Source organism: Populus nigra, chromosome 1 (assembly GCF_951802175.1).
Source record: "Populus nigra chromosome 1, ddPopNigr1.1, whole genome shotgun sequence".
NCBI lineage: Eukaryota > Viridiplantae > Streptophyta > Magnoliopsida > Malpighiales > Salicaceae > Populus > Populus nigra.
This window is the reverse complement of record NC_084852.1, coordinates 36421211-36437059: the sequence shown is the minus strand read 5'-3', so window position 1 is coordinate 36437059 and position 15849 is coordinate 36421211. Positions and strand designations below refer to the sequence as shown.

At 33.5% G+C, this 15849-nt stretch overlaps 2 protein-coding genes across 2 annotated transcripts; one reads left to right on the top strand and one right to left on the bottom strand.

The window, feature by feature from the left end:
- The first annotated feature begins 5017 nt into the window (after positions 1 to 5017).
- On the top strand, positions 5018 to 9619 carry LOC133700041 (phosphatidylinositol/phosphatidylcholine transfer protein SFH11-like). Its single transcript, XM_062123611.1, has 11 exons — positions 5018 to 5993; positions 6109 to 6208; positions 6369 to 6635; positions 6833 to 6910; positions 8094 to 8195; positions 8278 to 8327; positions 8445 to 8553; positions 8650 to 8718; positions 8867 to 9007; positions 9077 to 9118; positions 9205 to 9619. Exons 1-11 carry the CDS (start codon positions 5605 to 5607, stop codon positions 9247 to 9249), a joined length of 1392 nt encoding a protein of 463 aa, XP_061979595.1. The 5' UTR covers positions 5018 to 5604; the 3' UTR covers positions 9250 to 9619.
- Positions 9620 to 11107: 1488 nt separating this feature from the next.
- LOC133700049 (VQ motif-containing protein 22-like) lies at positions 11108 to 12375 on the bottom strand. The gene has a single exon (XM_062123616.1). The coding sequence runs from the start codon at positions 12115 to 12117 to the stop codon at positions 11446 to 11448; it is 672 nt and encodes a 223-aa protein (XP_061979600.1). The 5' UTR covers positions 12118 to 12375; the 3' UTR covers positions 11108 to 11445.
- Positions 12376 to 15849: the final 3474 nt, after the last annotated feature.

Here is a 15849-nt window from a genome sequence, read left to right as displayed (position 1 = left end):
AAACTACCCAATTGAACAAACAACTAAAAAAATCCAGTAAAGCACGTATCTTCAAAATTTCTTAGCAACCAAACTCAAGTTAACAGAGCTTTTCCCAAGAAACAAATGTTTGGGAGTATAGTTGTAGTTATTTTTCAAAGTGTTTTTCACTTTAAAATGTAATTATTTTTGATATCAGCACATCAAAGTGATATAAAAATACCAAAAAATATTAATTTAAAATAAAAAAATTTAAAAATACTTTTGAAACACAAAAAACAAAATTCTTATCTCCGCAACTGCTGGTGCCAATAATTTTAGCCATGATAACCCATCAAGGTCCTATAATTTTTAGAAACTTGCTGGTGCCAATACCCACCAGACAATAAATAAATATATCAAGAATGCTATTATTAAGAGATGAGATTTTCTTTGAATAATTCCATTATTCACAAGCATTTGGATAAAATTGTCGAATCCAGATAGCATGCGTAATACGGATTCCTTGAAGAAACTCTTAAAAAAAAACAATTGACATTAACTGACGCCTGGAAAATAAAAGGATAAATTAGGCAATTAGAATGCAAAATACAAACAGATGATGAAATGATATAGAATCAAAAAGTTTTAATATCATATATTTAATTAAATTTCACGGTCCTGCAGCGACATTAATTATGTCATGGTTGTTGGTGATCAGGATAAAATTTTAATTGATTTTATGGTTTATAATTATAATAGAACTAATTGATTTACTAATTTGTTAAACTGGTTAATCGATTTACAAAACAAATTATAAATTTATCAAAATTAGGATCTTGTAGTGAGATTTGATGATGAAAGTAGTGATTTCATATATAGAGTTAAAAAAAAATAACCTCTGAAAACTCTTATAAAAAATTGAACACAATCTAACTATCAAATCAAAAATTACGGTTATTTTGAGTTATTATTTTAGTTTGGAACGATCAGACCTCCTCCTGGCCCTAAATTTATTCCATTTATTCATAAATAGATTTGTTAAGCCATCTATGTAATCTGTCTGTAATAAATCATCATCTAGTTATGGCAGACTCATATCTGACTATTAAGAATCACTCATGAGAACTATTGTGTGAGTAATTATTTTTTAAGATTTTAATTTAAGTTTATCTTTTAGTTTATAAGTTGCACAAAGATATATATTTTTATTCATAAAACATATTTGAAAAAAAAACTTCATAAAATTATAGTTTTTATGTGAAATGATTGACTAATTATATAACTATATTCAACTGGCCAACTGATTGACAGTTGTCACGCTTCAAAAACGTGATATGTTTTAAATATCATTATTCTAAAACACGATAACTATTTTGCCTCACTTAGAAATAAAGATATTTAAACGCGACAAGATTAAAACATGTTATTGATTTAATTTTTTTTAAAATAGTGTTATTTTATCAAAATGTGTAATACATTAAATTATTAAAAAAAAAAAGTCCAAAATAAAATGATGACACATAGGATTCGCTTTCCTTTTGTGCCCTCCAGCCTGGCGCCATGAAGTTGCCAGTTCAGCTGACGCCAACAAGTTGGTTGAGCTTCCCGTCGATTTCTCCTTCATTTGTAATGGATTTTGAGGGTTTTTTGAGTTAGGGAGTGAGGGAGATGTTATCCATCGACTTGGATTGTCATGGCCATGGGTAAAGAGGAATTCACTTCCAGGTAAGTGAAATGTTTTTAATAATTTGAATAAAAATCAAGTTGATTCCTAGACCCAATGATTTCACATCCTCATAAGATTTTGTATTTTATTAGATGGTTTATATTTAGAAAGAGATAAGAAAATAGTGTGTGCAAAATAGAGAGGATCATATGTATTATTTGGTTTTTTTAATTTAATATATATAAAGGTAATTTATTTATTTTATTATATTTGAGAATTTTTATTGATTATGATAATGTAAATTGTAATTTTTTAAAACGTTTTAGGTAAATATAATCTAGACCAAACTATATGGTAATTTTTCCTATATTAGAATTTGCCAAGGAAAGAAAAAAGTCAACAAAAAAGGGTCAAAGTATTAAATAAGAGAAATCTCATGGTTAATAAAATTCACTAAAATAAAATTATGTTTAGTTTATTTATTCTTTTTTTACTCTGCACTCCCTTTACTTTTGTAATTTTAATTTTGATTTAAAACTTTATTCTATTAACACTTCAGTTCCTTAATTTGAAAGAAGAAAGGAAATCAGCGAAGAAAAAAAAAATTAATAAATAATTTTTCAATAATAAAACTTATTATTCTTCGTGTCAACGAGTTTTATTTAACAAGAAAGTTTGATAATATTAGTTTTTTTATATATATATAAATATGTATGAAAACATAGATTATTTTCCATTTAGATTTTTAAACATAATTGATTTTATTTTTTATTTTTTATTTTTGAATGATTTTAGGGTGTCTTAAGATTGGAAAGTGGTTTATAAAAATTTTCATCGTTTTTATAAGATATTTCCCGATAAAAAGCTTGAAAAATGAGTTTTTAAGTTCAAAAAATCACCAAAAACTAGCGGAATGCTCTGAAAACCAATCCACTTGAGTGAGACGCAGGAGTGGATCCTACTTTTCTAATCATTGAATGTGATCGAAAAACATAACAATAAAAGTAAGGTCGCTTGAAATTTTAAAATTGTAGGGAGTTCATTGCCTACTTAAAAAGAGTAGAAGCAGATTATTGGGAGAGAAAAAATATTGTCTGCCCCATCAATGTCTGACCTTTTTTTTTATATACCCTTTCCATTAATTGTTTCTATTGAATTAGCTTTTTTTTAACATAATATTTTTTTTTAGTTTTATAATATTTCAAAGAGATTAGTTTAATTTTTATTGATTTTTTTTCCTTTTGTATTTTATAAGAATTAGATATATATATTAAAAAATTAATAAAAATTTAAATCATTTGTTATTAGAAACAACAATGAGCTATTAAGATAAAATAAGTGAAAACATTTAAAATAAAAAGGATATTCGATGCAAAATATTTGCATTTGCATCTATCTTTCATTTCTACTATGAAGATTAACTTTATATTTTTAATATTTAATTAGTGTCAACAATATTTTTTGATTTATCAGTTCATATATTTCTTAATTTATTTTATAATGTACAAATAGCATCTTTTTGTCTCTCAATTAAAAGAAAAATATATTAAGAATTGAGTCTCATAATTTATTTTGATTGTTTTCTATAAGGTTATTGCGGTCTCAAATAAACATCTTGACATTGAATTGATGCTCGATTGAGCTTCTATTTTTTTATTAAATAATTAACTAAAATTAATTTTATTAAACTTAGTAGAGTCCGTGACTCAGATCACGAGTGTAGCAGATTAAACTAAATTGACTCGGGTCGATTTAATATGTCATCATCTCAATTTTTTTTTTAGAAAAAAAATGTCAATATTGATTTTTTTTAAAAGTCAAATCATATTTTTACTGGTCTTCCGAGTTGTTTTTGAATCAACCAAATTGGTTGAGTTATGTCAAGGCAACTCCAACATGGTTTGATTTGAAGTTCGGGCAAGTCAAAGACTTAGATCAAGAGATTTTAATATTGGCATGTTGAACTGAGTTTAATGATATTATTAAAAAATATTTTATGGCTTTAATATTTTTTTATATTAAAATATTTTTTTATCCCACCTACAATAGAATGCTTATGTAGTCAACTTCAATAGAATTATTGAATATTTTCTCTTTAAAGAACCACCTAATTTTAAGAATTTTAGGTAGTGATTGATATTGTGATAATTATTATTTTTTAAAAGTATATTTTGTTTAAAAACACATTGAGATAATTTTTTTTAATATTTCACAATTTATTTTTGAAATCGACAGTTAAAAGCAAACTAAAAATATAAACAAAAATTGATTATAAACAAAAAAAAAAACACTTTTTATGTGAAACGATGGTGCCTTAAACTATAGGTTATTACATATTTGAATTCTCTAACTATGACAACTTAAAATGCAAACTAATTTAGTCGTTCGGTAAAATTGATTTTCCCCCTTTCATAAATAATTTAAAGATAAAATATTGGAACTAATGTAGTTCTTCTGATTCTTGCTCCTATTATACCCCGAAGCTATTTCATCATTAAGTTTATGTATATGTACTATACATAACGGGAGATAATCACATTCATCCCCCAAACCTTTAGCTTAAAATCTGAAATTTAAAAATTCAATTATGACAGTACCTTAAAAACCAAAGTTTATTCATCCTCTTTTTTTTAATTATTATTATTAATATAATTATTCGAATGAACTTACCTATCTCAACTAATCCCTCCTACATGAAGTTTATTCATCCTTCCTAACACAAGAAGAAGGAATTTCTGATCTTCTACCTTGTAAAATCGAATACATGGAGATTCTGTCTTCTAAATTCTAAGATAAATAAACAAAAAAAAAAGTATCGTCATCCCTTTGTGATCACAAACATTAGCCAAATTCTTTTATTGACGTTGCTTAGAAATATAAAATTTTCAAATTTTAATTCATACTTCATGAAACTAATACCGTAAAGATTATTTCTCAAAAAAAAAATCCTATGAAAAGACTTCGATATTTTCTTTCTGGGGATGGGCTGCTAATAGCCGTATATGGTCATCGGCATCGCCTGTGTGGATTGGATTATGCTTATCAGTCAAGTGTTTAGCCTTAGACCCTGGACCTGTTAATAGGCCAGAGTGGGCTATTTCATGTTTTCTCTGGGCTTTTAGGAAGTTTGAAGAGAATTTACCGTTAAAAGTTCTTGGCACTATCTCCCTCTCATGCCATGTTTACTTAACAATCTTTACTGTTTCGTGAAACCTCCATAAATTTGTTTGCTTAACAACATGAAAAATGAAGAAGAAAAGAAGAGGTTACTTGGTAACGAAATATTCCAAAAGAGAAAAGTTAGAACCCAATCGTGAAGACCAAGTAAGCATTGGATTGCATTCGATGCTTTCTTAATTATTTAATATTCTGCAGAATTTTCGTTCTCCTCCGTCATTTTGCCTCTTCTTCTTCCCCCCCCAGCCGTACACAATACAGTTGTTCTCTTCATTTCTCTCTGTTAAAAAGCTGTCATGTTCACGTAACTTGGACAAGCTCAAATTATTCCGTTTCTTTCCGCTTCAACAAATATTACTCTCTAATGGTTGATGGATTTGTTCATGTAAATTTATTTATTTTTTATCACTCTTGTTTTCTTTGTAAGCTGTAACCAGTTTCTTTTATTGTGTGCCTTAATAGTTTTAGTGGTGCCTCCACCTTTCTCTCTCTCCGTAGTAGAGTTTGATTGGATGGCTTGAGAGATGATATCTTGAAATTTGATCAATTCTCTATTACATTGGAGCTTGAAATTGATCTCTTAAACACTGCACTTGAATTTTGATAGCAAATGTCATTGCAAACGCCAGACTAATAGAGCGAGACCTTCGAATTTTGGTTATTTTTGTCCTAGATAGGTCATATAATAGTTTCTAGATGAGTAAATAGAATTGGAGTCTGCAGAAACAGATTTTAGTGATCTTTTGTCGATAAGTCTTTTCGACGTGTGCACGCATTGAGGTGAATGGTTATCATCACATATGTTTAGACCAAAGGAGACTTACCGGGACATAATCATCTCGAGAGGCAGTGGAGAAGGTGAGGAAACTTCGGACTTGAAGAGTTCTCAATTTACAAAAGGAAGGGAAAAATCAATCCATCCACCCATTGAATCTCATTGGCTTCTCCGTTCTCCAGAAGAAAATAAGCCATCTAATTCATTGCCAAAACCAGGCATCAAGTCAATGTTAAATTACCCTCTCAGGATTCGCGACTCCTTGAAGAAACTTGGAAAGAGCAAAAGCTTGCGAGTAGTCCTTGAAGGAGTTCATGATCCAAAAGATGAAAAGCTTATTGATTCTTTCCGCGAACTGCTTTTTGTTGAAGGTCATTTAACGGGGAAGCACAATGATTATCATACTCTTTTACGGTAAGTTTGATGGTATCAGTTTTAGTTTTAATGATAAATTACACAGCAATATTCTTAGTTATTGACTGCTTATTCTACCATAAGTCGATGGTGTTTAACGTTATATGCGTGTCAGGTTTCTCCGAATGAGAGACTTTGATTTTTCGAAAGCAAAGGACACATATGTGAATTATCTCAAGTGGCGTGGGGAATATGGGGTTGATGCAATTCCAAAGGTGAAGGCCGAATTTATTTGTTACCGTACATCGTTTGACATTCAAATCCAACCTTCCCTTTAAATTCGACCTCCACCGAATCCTCGATCTTAACAAGGCTCGACTCTTGCCTTTGTCTGTAAATTCTTCAAGGGATTCATTTGTTTGGAACTCACTGCAGGAATTTAAGTTCGAAGAATATGCAGAAGTAAAGAAATGCTATCCTCATGGATATCATGGGGTTGATAGGTATGGAAGACCGATATATATTGAACGGATTGGAATGGTAGACATTAATTCCCTGGTACAGGCAACTACCATTGAAAGATTTGTCAAGTATCACGTGTCCGAACAGGAGAAGACATTAAATTTGAGGTTCCCTGCATGTTCAATTACAGCAAAAAGGCATATAGCATCCACCACAAGTATCTTGGATGTGAAGGGAGTGGTGAGTATCATATCCTATACTCGTGTCTTGCAAATTATTAGCACTGAGAATTAAGAGTTACTTGACTTTTTAAGTCATTCCCTCTCTCGTTTCTGTTGATGTCGGGGAAAACCATAAAGTTTTCTTGATACTAATTTTAGTTCCAAGCTTTTCTGTGGCATGTCCTGATCAATAGTTTGATTCTTGCCTTTGCTTAGGGCATGTCCAATTTCTCAAAGCCTGCGAGATGTCTCTTCATGGAAATTTTGAAAATCGATAGCAACTACTACCCAGAGGTAATATTTTTGTTTAAAGTTCTAGATTGGTGAAGGTTCTAGGTAGTGTGTTTTAATATTACAGTAACTGTTTTTTGTTTGAAAAAAATATATAAAATAATTATTTTTTATTATTTTTTAAAATTTATTTTTAACATCAATATATTAAAATAAAATAAAAATTAAACAAAAAAATTTTTAAAATTTTATAAAACATGGTTTTTACCAAAAGAAAAATTACTTGATGTAGAAGAAGAGGTACAATCTTCTAAAATTAAGGAGAAATGAAAAGAAAATGATACTGTGATATTATAACAAGTCCAGGACTTCTTGTTCAGTTTTTTTTTTTTTTCCCAACAAGCATTATATTTATTTTGAAGTATACATCTTTCAGCTAACTCTATTTTAAATCCAATCAAAGTTTGGTAAGCCCTCGATTTTGTGAAAAAGTTGCTTGAATTTTTTTATTTTGAAAAATTAAAAGTAAAGGGACTCAAACTGAATTTGAGGGGAAAAAAAACATGCAGACCACCGTGGAGGCAGCCTTTTTGAAGAATTATGCCTTCATTTTTTTGTCAAAATCTTTTGTCGTCCCTTTAGTTTGACAGTTATATGATAAAAAAAAGCATGGAAAACAAGATTTTATAGGTTATGGACGCTGAGCATGCTTTTTCGGCTATTAGAGGTGGTCGGGGGCTCACCAATGACGACACGTTGCCTAGTTTTATTTGAATAGATGGGTGAACGGGTCTTGTTTTGTAGGGCCATGCATGCCCAACCTTTTGGGTTATGGCCCATGTTCCTTCTAATTTGACTTTTTAATCGAATGTGTTCCTCTATTATTATGAAACTGGGCATAATATATCTTAAACTTGCATTAACTAATTAATCATGCGTGGTCCCTCTAATATGATTTGTAAGTTAAGCTAAGATGGATAGTAAGTTTCGCAATTTGTGAGTGTTGAAGATTAATAAAGCCACAAATGAATACCATGAATTACAAATCCTAAAATATTAATTTTTTAATTATATTTTAGTGCATTGATATCAAAAAAATTGTTTTCCCATTGTTCTGTTTGTGCAAAGCAGGATGGGGGTTATGCTTCTCTCTAGGAAGACCAAGTGGTGCTCTTGTCAAGCTTGGCATGTTCCTCTTTCTATGAATTAATATTAATTAATAATCTTTTGCTATGGAAATCTCCAGACTCTGAATCGGCTCTTTATAGTCAATGCTGGGAATGGGTTCAGGATGCTGTGGAAAGCACTCAGGGCTTTTCTTGATGCACGCACATTAGCGAAGATTCATGTAAGGATTTTTCTCCCATTGAAAAACACAATTGCAGATCCCTTCTCAAACTGCATGAATCGAGTGTTTGTTTCAATTGCAGGTTTTGGGATGCAACTATCTAAGCAACCTGCTTGAAGTTATTGATCAAAGGTGGCAAGTTTTTGGCACTTGTATTGCTGTTCTGAAAAGCATGTGCATGCTGCTTTTGGATCTGAATGTTTCCTTACACTTGTTAGCACCACTAAGTTTCCCTATTTTCTTTCACAGTAATTTGCCAAGTTTTCTTGGAGGGAACTGCACATGTTCTGATTATGGTGGTTGCCTGTTTAGTGATAAAGGACCCTGGCAGAACCCAGAAGTTGTAGAAATGCTTCAGGTTATCTTCTTAACTACCGTGAAATACTTTCTTTAGGGTAGTGTTTATTACGTAGTAGCGATTCCTTCCTGTGAATATTTAACTTGTTCCCTGCAGTCAACTTCTATAACAGAGGAGATTTACAATACTGAATCAAACAGAGGTGTCGCTTCAGAGGAGGCTATGGTAATTAATCAACAAATTATTCAACCTTTCTTATGACACTAGCAATACTTATCAATTCATTGCCTGCGGGCTTCTGGTTTGGTGCTTTTAATATGATATGATAAAATTCCAACCTATCAGCCAACATTTAACTCGCTGAATAATGCAGGGTACTGGCCAAAATGTAGATTCCGGTGATGCTTGCCTCACACGAGAAGAACACAGAGAACATGAGGATACCAAAGTTGCTGGAAAAACCGAGGCGCAGAATATCCAGGCACTAGAACGTGCACTTGTGGACACCAACAAAGTGAGTGGCATTCACATAACTTGCTTCGGACAGGAAGTAGTGATGCTGAATAAATCGGTTGTGTTGCAGGAAATCCAAGCACTGAAAACTGCTCTTGACAGCACGAAGGCGGTGAGCCTAGAGATGTTTGTGGTGTTCTGCTGCCAATTTAGATCTCATCAAGTTTTGTTTATCTAATCATTATTTTCCCCTCACAGGTGTTGGAACGACTTGAACAACAAATACAAGCATTGGGAGTTTAAACTTATAAGCCAGTTGCTTAATTGTCGATGAACCATTTTCCTTAAATAAAAAAACCATTACCTTCATTTCCACGTGGAAAAAGATAATGAAATTAGTACATTATTTTTTTTTTGAGAAAATAGTATGTACTGAATTGAGAAAATAGGACGTAATAATAGAAGTTGAAAAAAATAAAATACTCCTTTTACACCTCTCACTCAAATAAGAATCCTATTACATTACAATTACAAAAAAAGAAAAAAAGAAAAAACTTAAAGGTATGGTAGATTTACTATGGAAGTAGGGAGAAAACATTATGAATTGTAATGGTGTTCCATAATGTTTTCTCTTTTCTTTTTATAAAAAAAGTTAGTCCTTTTGCTTTTTTTATTTTGATCCCTGGATTATTTTTCTTTGTTGTACGTTTGGTGGTTTGTTTTGGATGCTTAGATTAGGGGATCTCACGTTGTTGAGAAAATAATTTCTCTCTCGTTACAAATGGGGTTCAGTGGCTAGAGCCTTGATCGATAAATAAGGGGTTATTTATTTGACCGGAAACAAATCTTGGCGTGGGAATTGTTCTATTCTTGGAATTGATCTTCACGGTGAGTCATGCTCATATTTTAAAGGTTCCAGTAGAAGATAGTGGCGGATGCAGATGGGAAAGAATATATGTTGTCTTCAAAAGGCGAGAATTCTAAATCAGTCGATGAAGATGTGGTTGTCGAAGGATTTATATCAGAATGCTTGGGCCATGCTTGCAGGTGTAATTCTATTTTAACCTTTCGATCCACTGATTTGGTTTGAAACTCAACAAGTTTCGGTTCTTAGAATGAACGGCCGGAGATTAGTACATAGCAAGCAAACAAGGTGTCAGGCATCAAATTCAAATGCCACTGCTTGATTATTCACTCACAGATTCTAGTACGGCAAATGAGCAGGCCCCCACGCGTCCATTGCGACTGCTTAATTGTTCACCTTTCTGTTCTTCGTTAGTACTTTTCAAAACACTTGAGCAAAGAGGGTGTTTTTCATTTGGAATCCGATGGCACAAGAACTTATGATTATCCAAACACCAGCGGGATAAGGAGTTGGTTTTATGTGTGAATTTTTCTTCCATTCTTTGACAAGAGGTGTTAGGGTGCTTTCTGTTCTTGAGGAACATGAATGCTTTATGTATATGATGTTTAGCCTGACACCTAACGAGCTTCTCTTTCTTACTGTCATCCGCGTTCTGCTACCCCTGTTGTTGTAGATGGAGCTCTGCATCAAAGTCAAAATATCTTTTTCTCAAAACCTGCCACCAAGAAATAGAGAATTTGACGATACACCATGTTCAAACTCAATTTCGAGGTTTGATATGGTAACTGGAGAATTTGATAACATGCCACACCCAGAGTAGTCTCCGAAAGATGGATGAACAATAACCTTAAGGCATGTGCAACGTGGTTTAATTGATGTATGGATATTAGAGGATTATTCAAAGTGCCATGGGGTTAGAAAATATATATAAATAAACACTTCCCATTTCCAATTTTCCTTCAATAGCATCAGAAAAGAATCGTTGTTTTCTGTGTGCCAACTCCCCCGTAAATCAAGAAAATCCAAACACTTCAGTATAATCTGAGTTGGGCATGCAAAAGAAGCGAGCATATGCCAGAAAAATAACTAAGTAAAAACGTTCAGTTTTAAAGGAAGTCATCATCACCATCCCATTGATGAGCAGAAGGATATGCATTCTCGCCCCTGGCATAAGAATGAAATCCCAACCAAATCATCATAAATTAGCTTAAAATTTGTTTGCCATGCCAGCAGTTTCAATACAACAATACAAAAATGAATTGAAAAAAAATTCGTGGGCTAGGAATCAAAATCAGATAAATGAAAGGTTAGGTTTCAATTGATCAAAACTCCAGTGAGTATTTTTTTTCTCTTACCAAATAGCCCGCAGTTAATCATAACTTTGGTCTATGGCGTCACTATTCACTAAGATTCAGCTCTATCCCACTCTGTTTGATAAAAAAAAATGAAAATTTAATATATAGTATATAGTCTTAGTCTTAGTCTTAATTCCTTTTCCTATGTTATTTGGATGAGGAATTAATAAATAGCAAATAGCATACATGCCTGTGGAATTGATGGATAAACATACAATATAGCTCTAAGAGGAGATTCTACGAACAAAACCGCACCTGGATATATATGGTTAACTATCCCTAAAAGCAATCAATATTATTCATATTTTCCTCGGAGAAAGACTCCTTAGCAAGCTCTTGCAAAGCAATATCGTCCATATTGAAAAGCCCATCATCAGCTGGCCTGTCTAAATTAGGTCCAAGGTCACTAGACATTGAGAAGTAAGCATTACTATTAGGAAGATGATCAAGTAATCCTTGGTCCTGGTGCAGTTGCTGTGCGTTTTCCCTCGGTTGCTGTCGTTCTTGCATCTGAGATGGCCCATGATAATAAATGTTGTCAAAAGGTGCCATTTCTGCAGTCGCGTAGCTATGATCTTGTGCACTCCCGAGTCCAAAATTCAAGGTGATTGGACCCTTTTGGTTCCCGATTGAAATGGGATTACTAGGACAGCCAGTGAATTGTTGCACCAAGGCTCTGAAATTTGCGGTGGTGGCAGTGAGCAGGGTGGTTGGTGTCTTCTTAGAAGCTCTAGACCTCCTTTTGATTGGCTTCGACCCACAACCTTTAGGGGTCAACGTCTGATCACCAGCACTTGATGTAATTGAACTGCTTGGATTTATGATATGCGATGCACCACTGGTTGCAACATTGGTGGCATCTGAGAATCCAAAGGAAGGTGTTGCCTGTCCATGAATATTGGCTTGTTCATAGAGTTGCACTTGCACCCAATCACTCGACGAACTAGCCATAGTGTCACTCACGGTGGCTCTGATGGTAATCTTAAATTGCCTGTCTGGCACTGTATTAAGCCGTGTTATTTAGTATGGAAAGCAAACAAATACAAATGTAAACCTCGAGTCATACATATACCGAGAAGACCATCTTCAGTCAAAGTAATTATGCTTACTCTTGACTATTCCTTGGGAGAGAGACAAACTGGGCCTCTAAGGCCGAAGCGAGTGTAGTTTCCTGGAAGCAACAGCTGTTTTTGTCAATGAGATCACAATACCAGAGAGTGAAAATCACCTTTAGACTTATAGTAGGTTATCTTCGGGTTCATTCGAGATGGTCTTAGCTTCTTGGTCAGAAAATCTTGCTTAAATTAATATAGATTCATCAAAATAATGCAGCACTGCTTTTTATTACCGTGATTTGCAATCGCAAACCACCACCTCTCCCTTATTAGTTTCTTCTGCGTCAATTCTCCTCGTCGATATCAAACACCTGGCCCTTTGTTTTGAGAAACCAAAAGCAGTGCCTTAATTTTCGAAACAGTTTTATTGCCTACACAGAATAATATATGTTGAAAATAATAATTATTCAACCAAAGACATTGTTGAATTAATCAAGCGTCTAAGAATGACCACCCTTAGTCTCTTTTGACTAGAATCAAACATCCTAGTGGGTTGAATGTACTCTTGTACCTTCAGATTCAATTCAATGCAAGAGAAGTAAAGACGACGTTCCATTTCCCTTCGTTTTTGTTTTTTTCCTTTTTTTCTTCTTCTGTATTTATTCGTTAGGAATATGTTTCGTCTCGGATAATTTAAGGTATAGTTTAGTTAGACTAAGAAAGATTAATCTATCAAAATATTTTAAAAAACTGTACGGCGTCCATCAGAATGGACCAATGGATGATTTGCCCATTTGACTTTGGCAATTAATGTACTTAGTCATTCATCAGCGCACGGCATTGATTGGTATTTTTCTACTGTCATAAATGTGTTTCTTGAATTTCTTTTGCATGAAATTGAAGTATATATTGTGCATGTACACGATCAGCAATTCATTAATGTCATGATCTTGTTTTCGACGGAATATATCCACCATGTAAATTTCTTGGGAATTCCAGCTCTTAGAATTATCAATATGAACATCTAACGAATTAATGAAGGCTGCTAGCTAATGCAAGATAGGGTTCGAAACGATATATATGCCCTATATTCAGTATTCGAATTTGCTACAGATTGATGTTTTGTGCCGTCACTCTCCCACAAAATGGTATCAGCAGAATAATCAATTCTCTCGTTTCACATAAAGCTGGTGATGGTATCGAGGCTTTGACGTAGGCATTGATGTATATTCTGGTTTTTTTTAAGGATTGGCTAGGATTATGAAGTAGGCAGTGGTGTTTATTTTATGGATTAGCTAGGATCGTGTTCGAAGATTAAGGATTAGTTGGGCAATCAGGAAACTGCCTGGAAATTCTATGATTCCAACAAGGTTTAGCCACTAGTTAGCTTGCAAAGCAAGCAGGGGGAAGAGATGTGGTTTTGACCAAAGGTTATTTTTTCCAGGTCCACAATAATGTCTGAAAGGCATGTATTGATTAATTAGCTGACTATCAACTTTGACGTCCTTACCGATGGCCACGTTTGTAGGGCAGGGAGTCGATGTGTAGTTTAACCAGGAAGGCAACTTCATTAATTGATCTTCTTACAAGTCAATTCTATTATAATCCCATTCAAAGTGATTGCTTCAGAAATTGAATACACACGCCACCCTGATTGTTATCCAAGACTGGGCATGATTATTTGCCAATTTCCTGTTTTTCGCTAAACTATGTTTTTGCCCTCGTAGATTCTTCAATGCTCCACTTCTATCCCCCTAGTTTGGTTTTTCCCAATGTTGCCCCTCTAATTCTTAAAAACAAAAATGAATTTGCCATTATTAACTAAGTAAAAAAATCAAATAGCTAGGGTTTTTTCATTGTTTCTTCTATTAGTTCAATTCATTCATTGTTTGCCTTTTTTCCATCACCGTAGTTTTTTGGTCATTTAATTCAATCCTTACTCAATATGTTTAATCGGTATTAGGCTCTATAATTTGATTTGATTAGCTTGATATAAAGTCCTTGTAATGTCCAAAAAACATCTTGATGTCAACTTGGCGCTCAATTTTACAAAAAAATTAATTTAAATGTTTTGTTTTACAAAGGACTAAAGATAGAGGGACTGGAATTGTCATTAAGAAAAAAAATGCAACCCTATTTTATGACTGAGAAGAAACTAGACATGAAAACCAGGAAAAGGAGAGACAAATAAAAATAAAAGGAAGAGAAAAGGAATTGGTTGCCATGGCCACATAGGCTCCATCAACACCACGCGACGTCTTGGAAGGAAGGTCTCACCAAGACAATACTAACAACATCAAGAAAAGCTGATATCAAAGATCGGAGGAAGTCGTGAGCAGTACCACCCTAATAAGGCAGCTCCTCTCACATGTTAGAACAGGTAACACACACGCTAGATATTTTTTGCATTGTTTGTATAATTTAGTTCTTAATTCTCTAATAACTCTTCAATTTAGTCTTGAACTTCATCTCACCCTAATTCAAGCCTTTTTTTTTCTATATAGTCCCTGATTCTCTAATAACTTTTAGATTTAATCTCAAATTTCATCTCACTCAATCCTAATGAAGGCTTGTCCCAAGAGAGAAGGGGAGGGAAAAGAAAGAGACATCTGACCAACACGAGCGTCTGAACTAATTTACTACCAAATAAGAGTTGATTTTGAATTTGTTTATATTTTGTTTTAGTTTATCTGAAGCCCTAGAAATATATAATATCTCATAAAACCTTAAAAAAACTCAAAAAAAATTTAAAAGGTAAGCTATTGAATATTTAGGTGCAAGATTGGAAGTTGTGGGAAATAGAAGGATGACATTGGAAGATTTTAAACTACATGGCTAGTAGTGAAAAGCCTTTTGTTTTAGGTGGCCTTACTCAATTACGAAATAAATAAATAAAACAGAAAGTTGAAGGTTGAAAGTTGAAAGTTGAAAGCACATCTTTCTAGAGAGTAGAAACAGCTGTGGCATACTACTTTTCTTTCGTCAAGTGTGGTGTGAAAGCAAGCTTCAAGTGTAGTGTTGACTTGGACAGCAGCGGTAGGTGCATACCATGGACCGGTGAGATAAAACAATTTTCCAGATCAAACTTATCATCTCTCCGATCACAGTTGAATTATATGAACGGATTTATTGCCAAAAAACTTTTTTAGACGACTTGGTCTATATAATATACTGTACATGTTTCATCCCATACATAAAGAAATTTGATTTGATCACTTTGCGGGTGTGGCACCTTGGACTGATGTGAAGATTGCTGCGCCTTCACCATTCTACCAGCATCAATCAATGATTTTATACTTCGATCTCTTGCTTCTCCCACATAGCCATTGCATTTGTTCTTGAATTTTATCTATAATATTACCTGTGTCAAAGCCCACATGGTTCATGTGGGTTCCTTGTCTCAGCTATTCAAAATATAAAAAATAAATAATTACTGACTTGATGTGCTCACTTCCCACCTTGCTGCTACTGTGGCAGTTTTGGTGCTGTGATCTTAATTTATTGTTTGACGGAAAAAAAAAACCTGCAGCTATATCTTCCCACTTCCTAGGGTCAGTTCCACACGAACCGGAACTCACTTAAAGAGAGAGAGTCCCGTTCTGAAAGCCAGTTGACAAGCCTATTGCGC

Excerpts from the sequence above, each read along its gene's own strand:
- LOC133700049 (XM_062123616.1), bottom strand. The coding sequence starts at position 12,117 with ATGGCTAGTTCGTCGAGTGATTGGGTGCAAGTGCAACTCTATGAACAA.
- LOC133700041 (XM_062123611.1), top strand. The coding sequence starts at position 5,605 with ATGTTTAGACCAAAGGAGACTTACCGGGACATAATCATCTCGAGAGGC. Across the intron at positions 5,994-6,108 it reads GATTATCATACTCTTTTACG|GTTTCTCCGAATGAGAGACT; the intron begins GTAAGTTTGATG and ends TATGCGTGTCAG. Across the intron at positions 6,636-6,832 it reads TCTTGGATGTGAAGGGAGTG|GGCATGTCCAATTTCTCAAA; the intron begins GTGAGTATCATA and ends GCCTTTGCTTAG.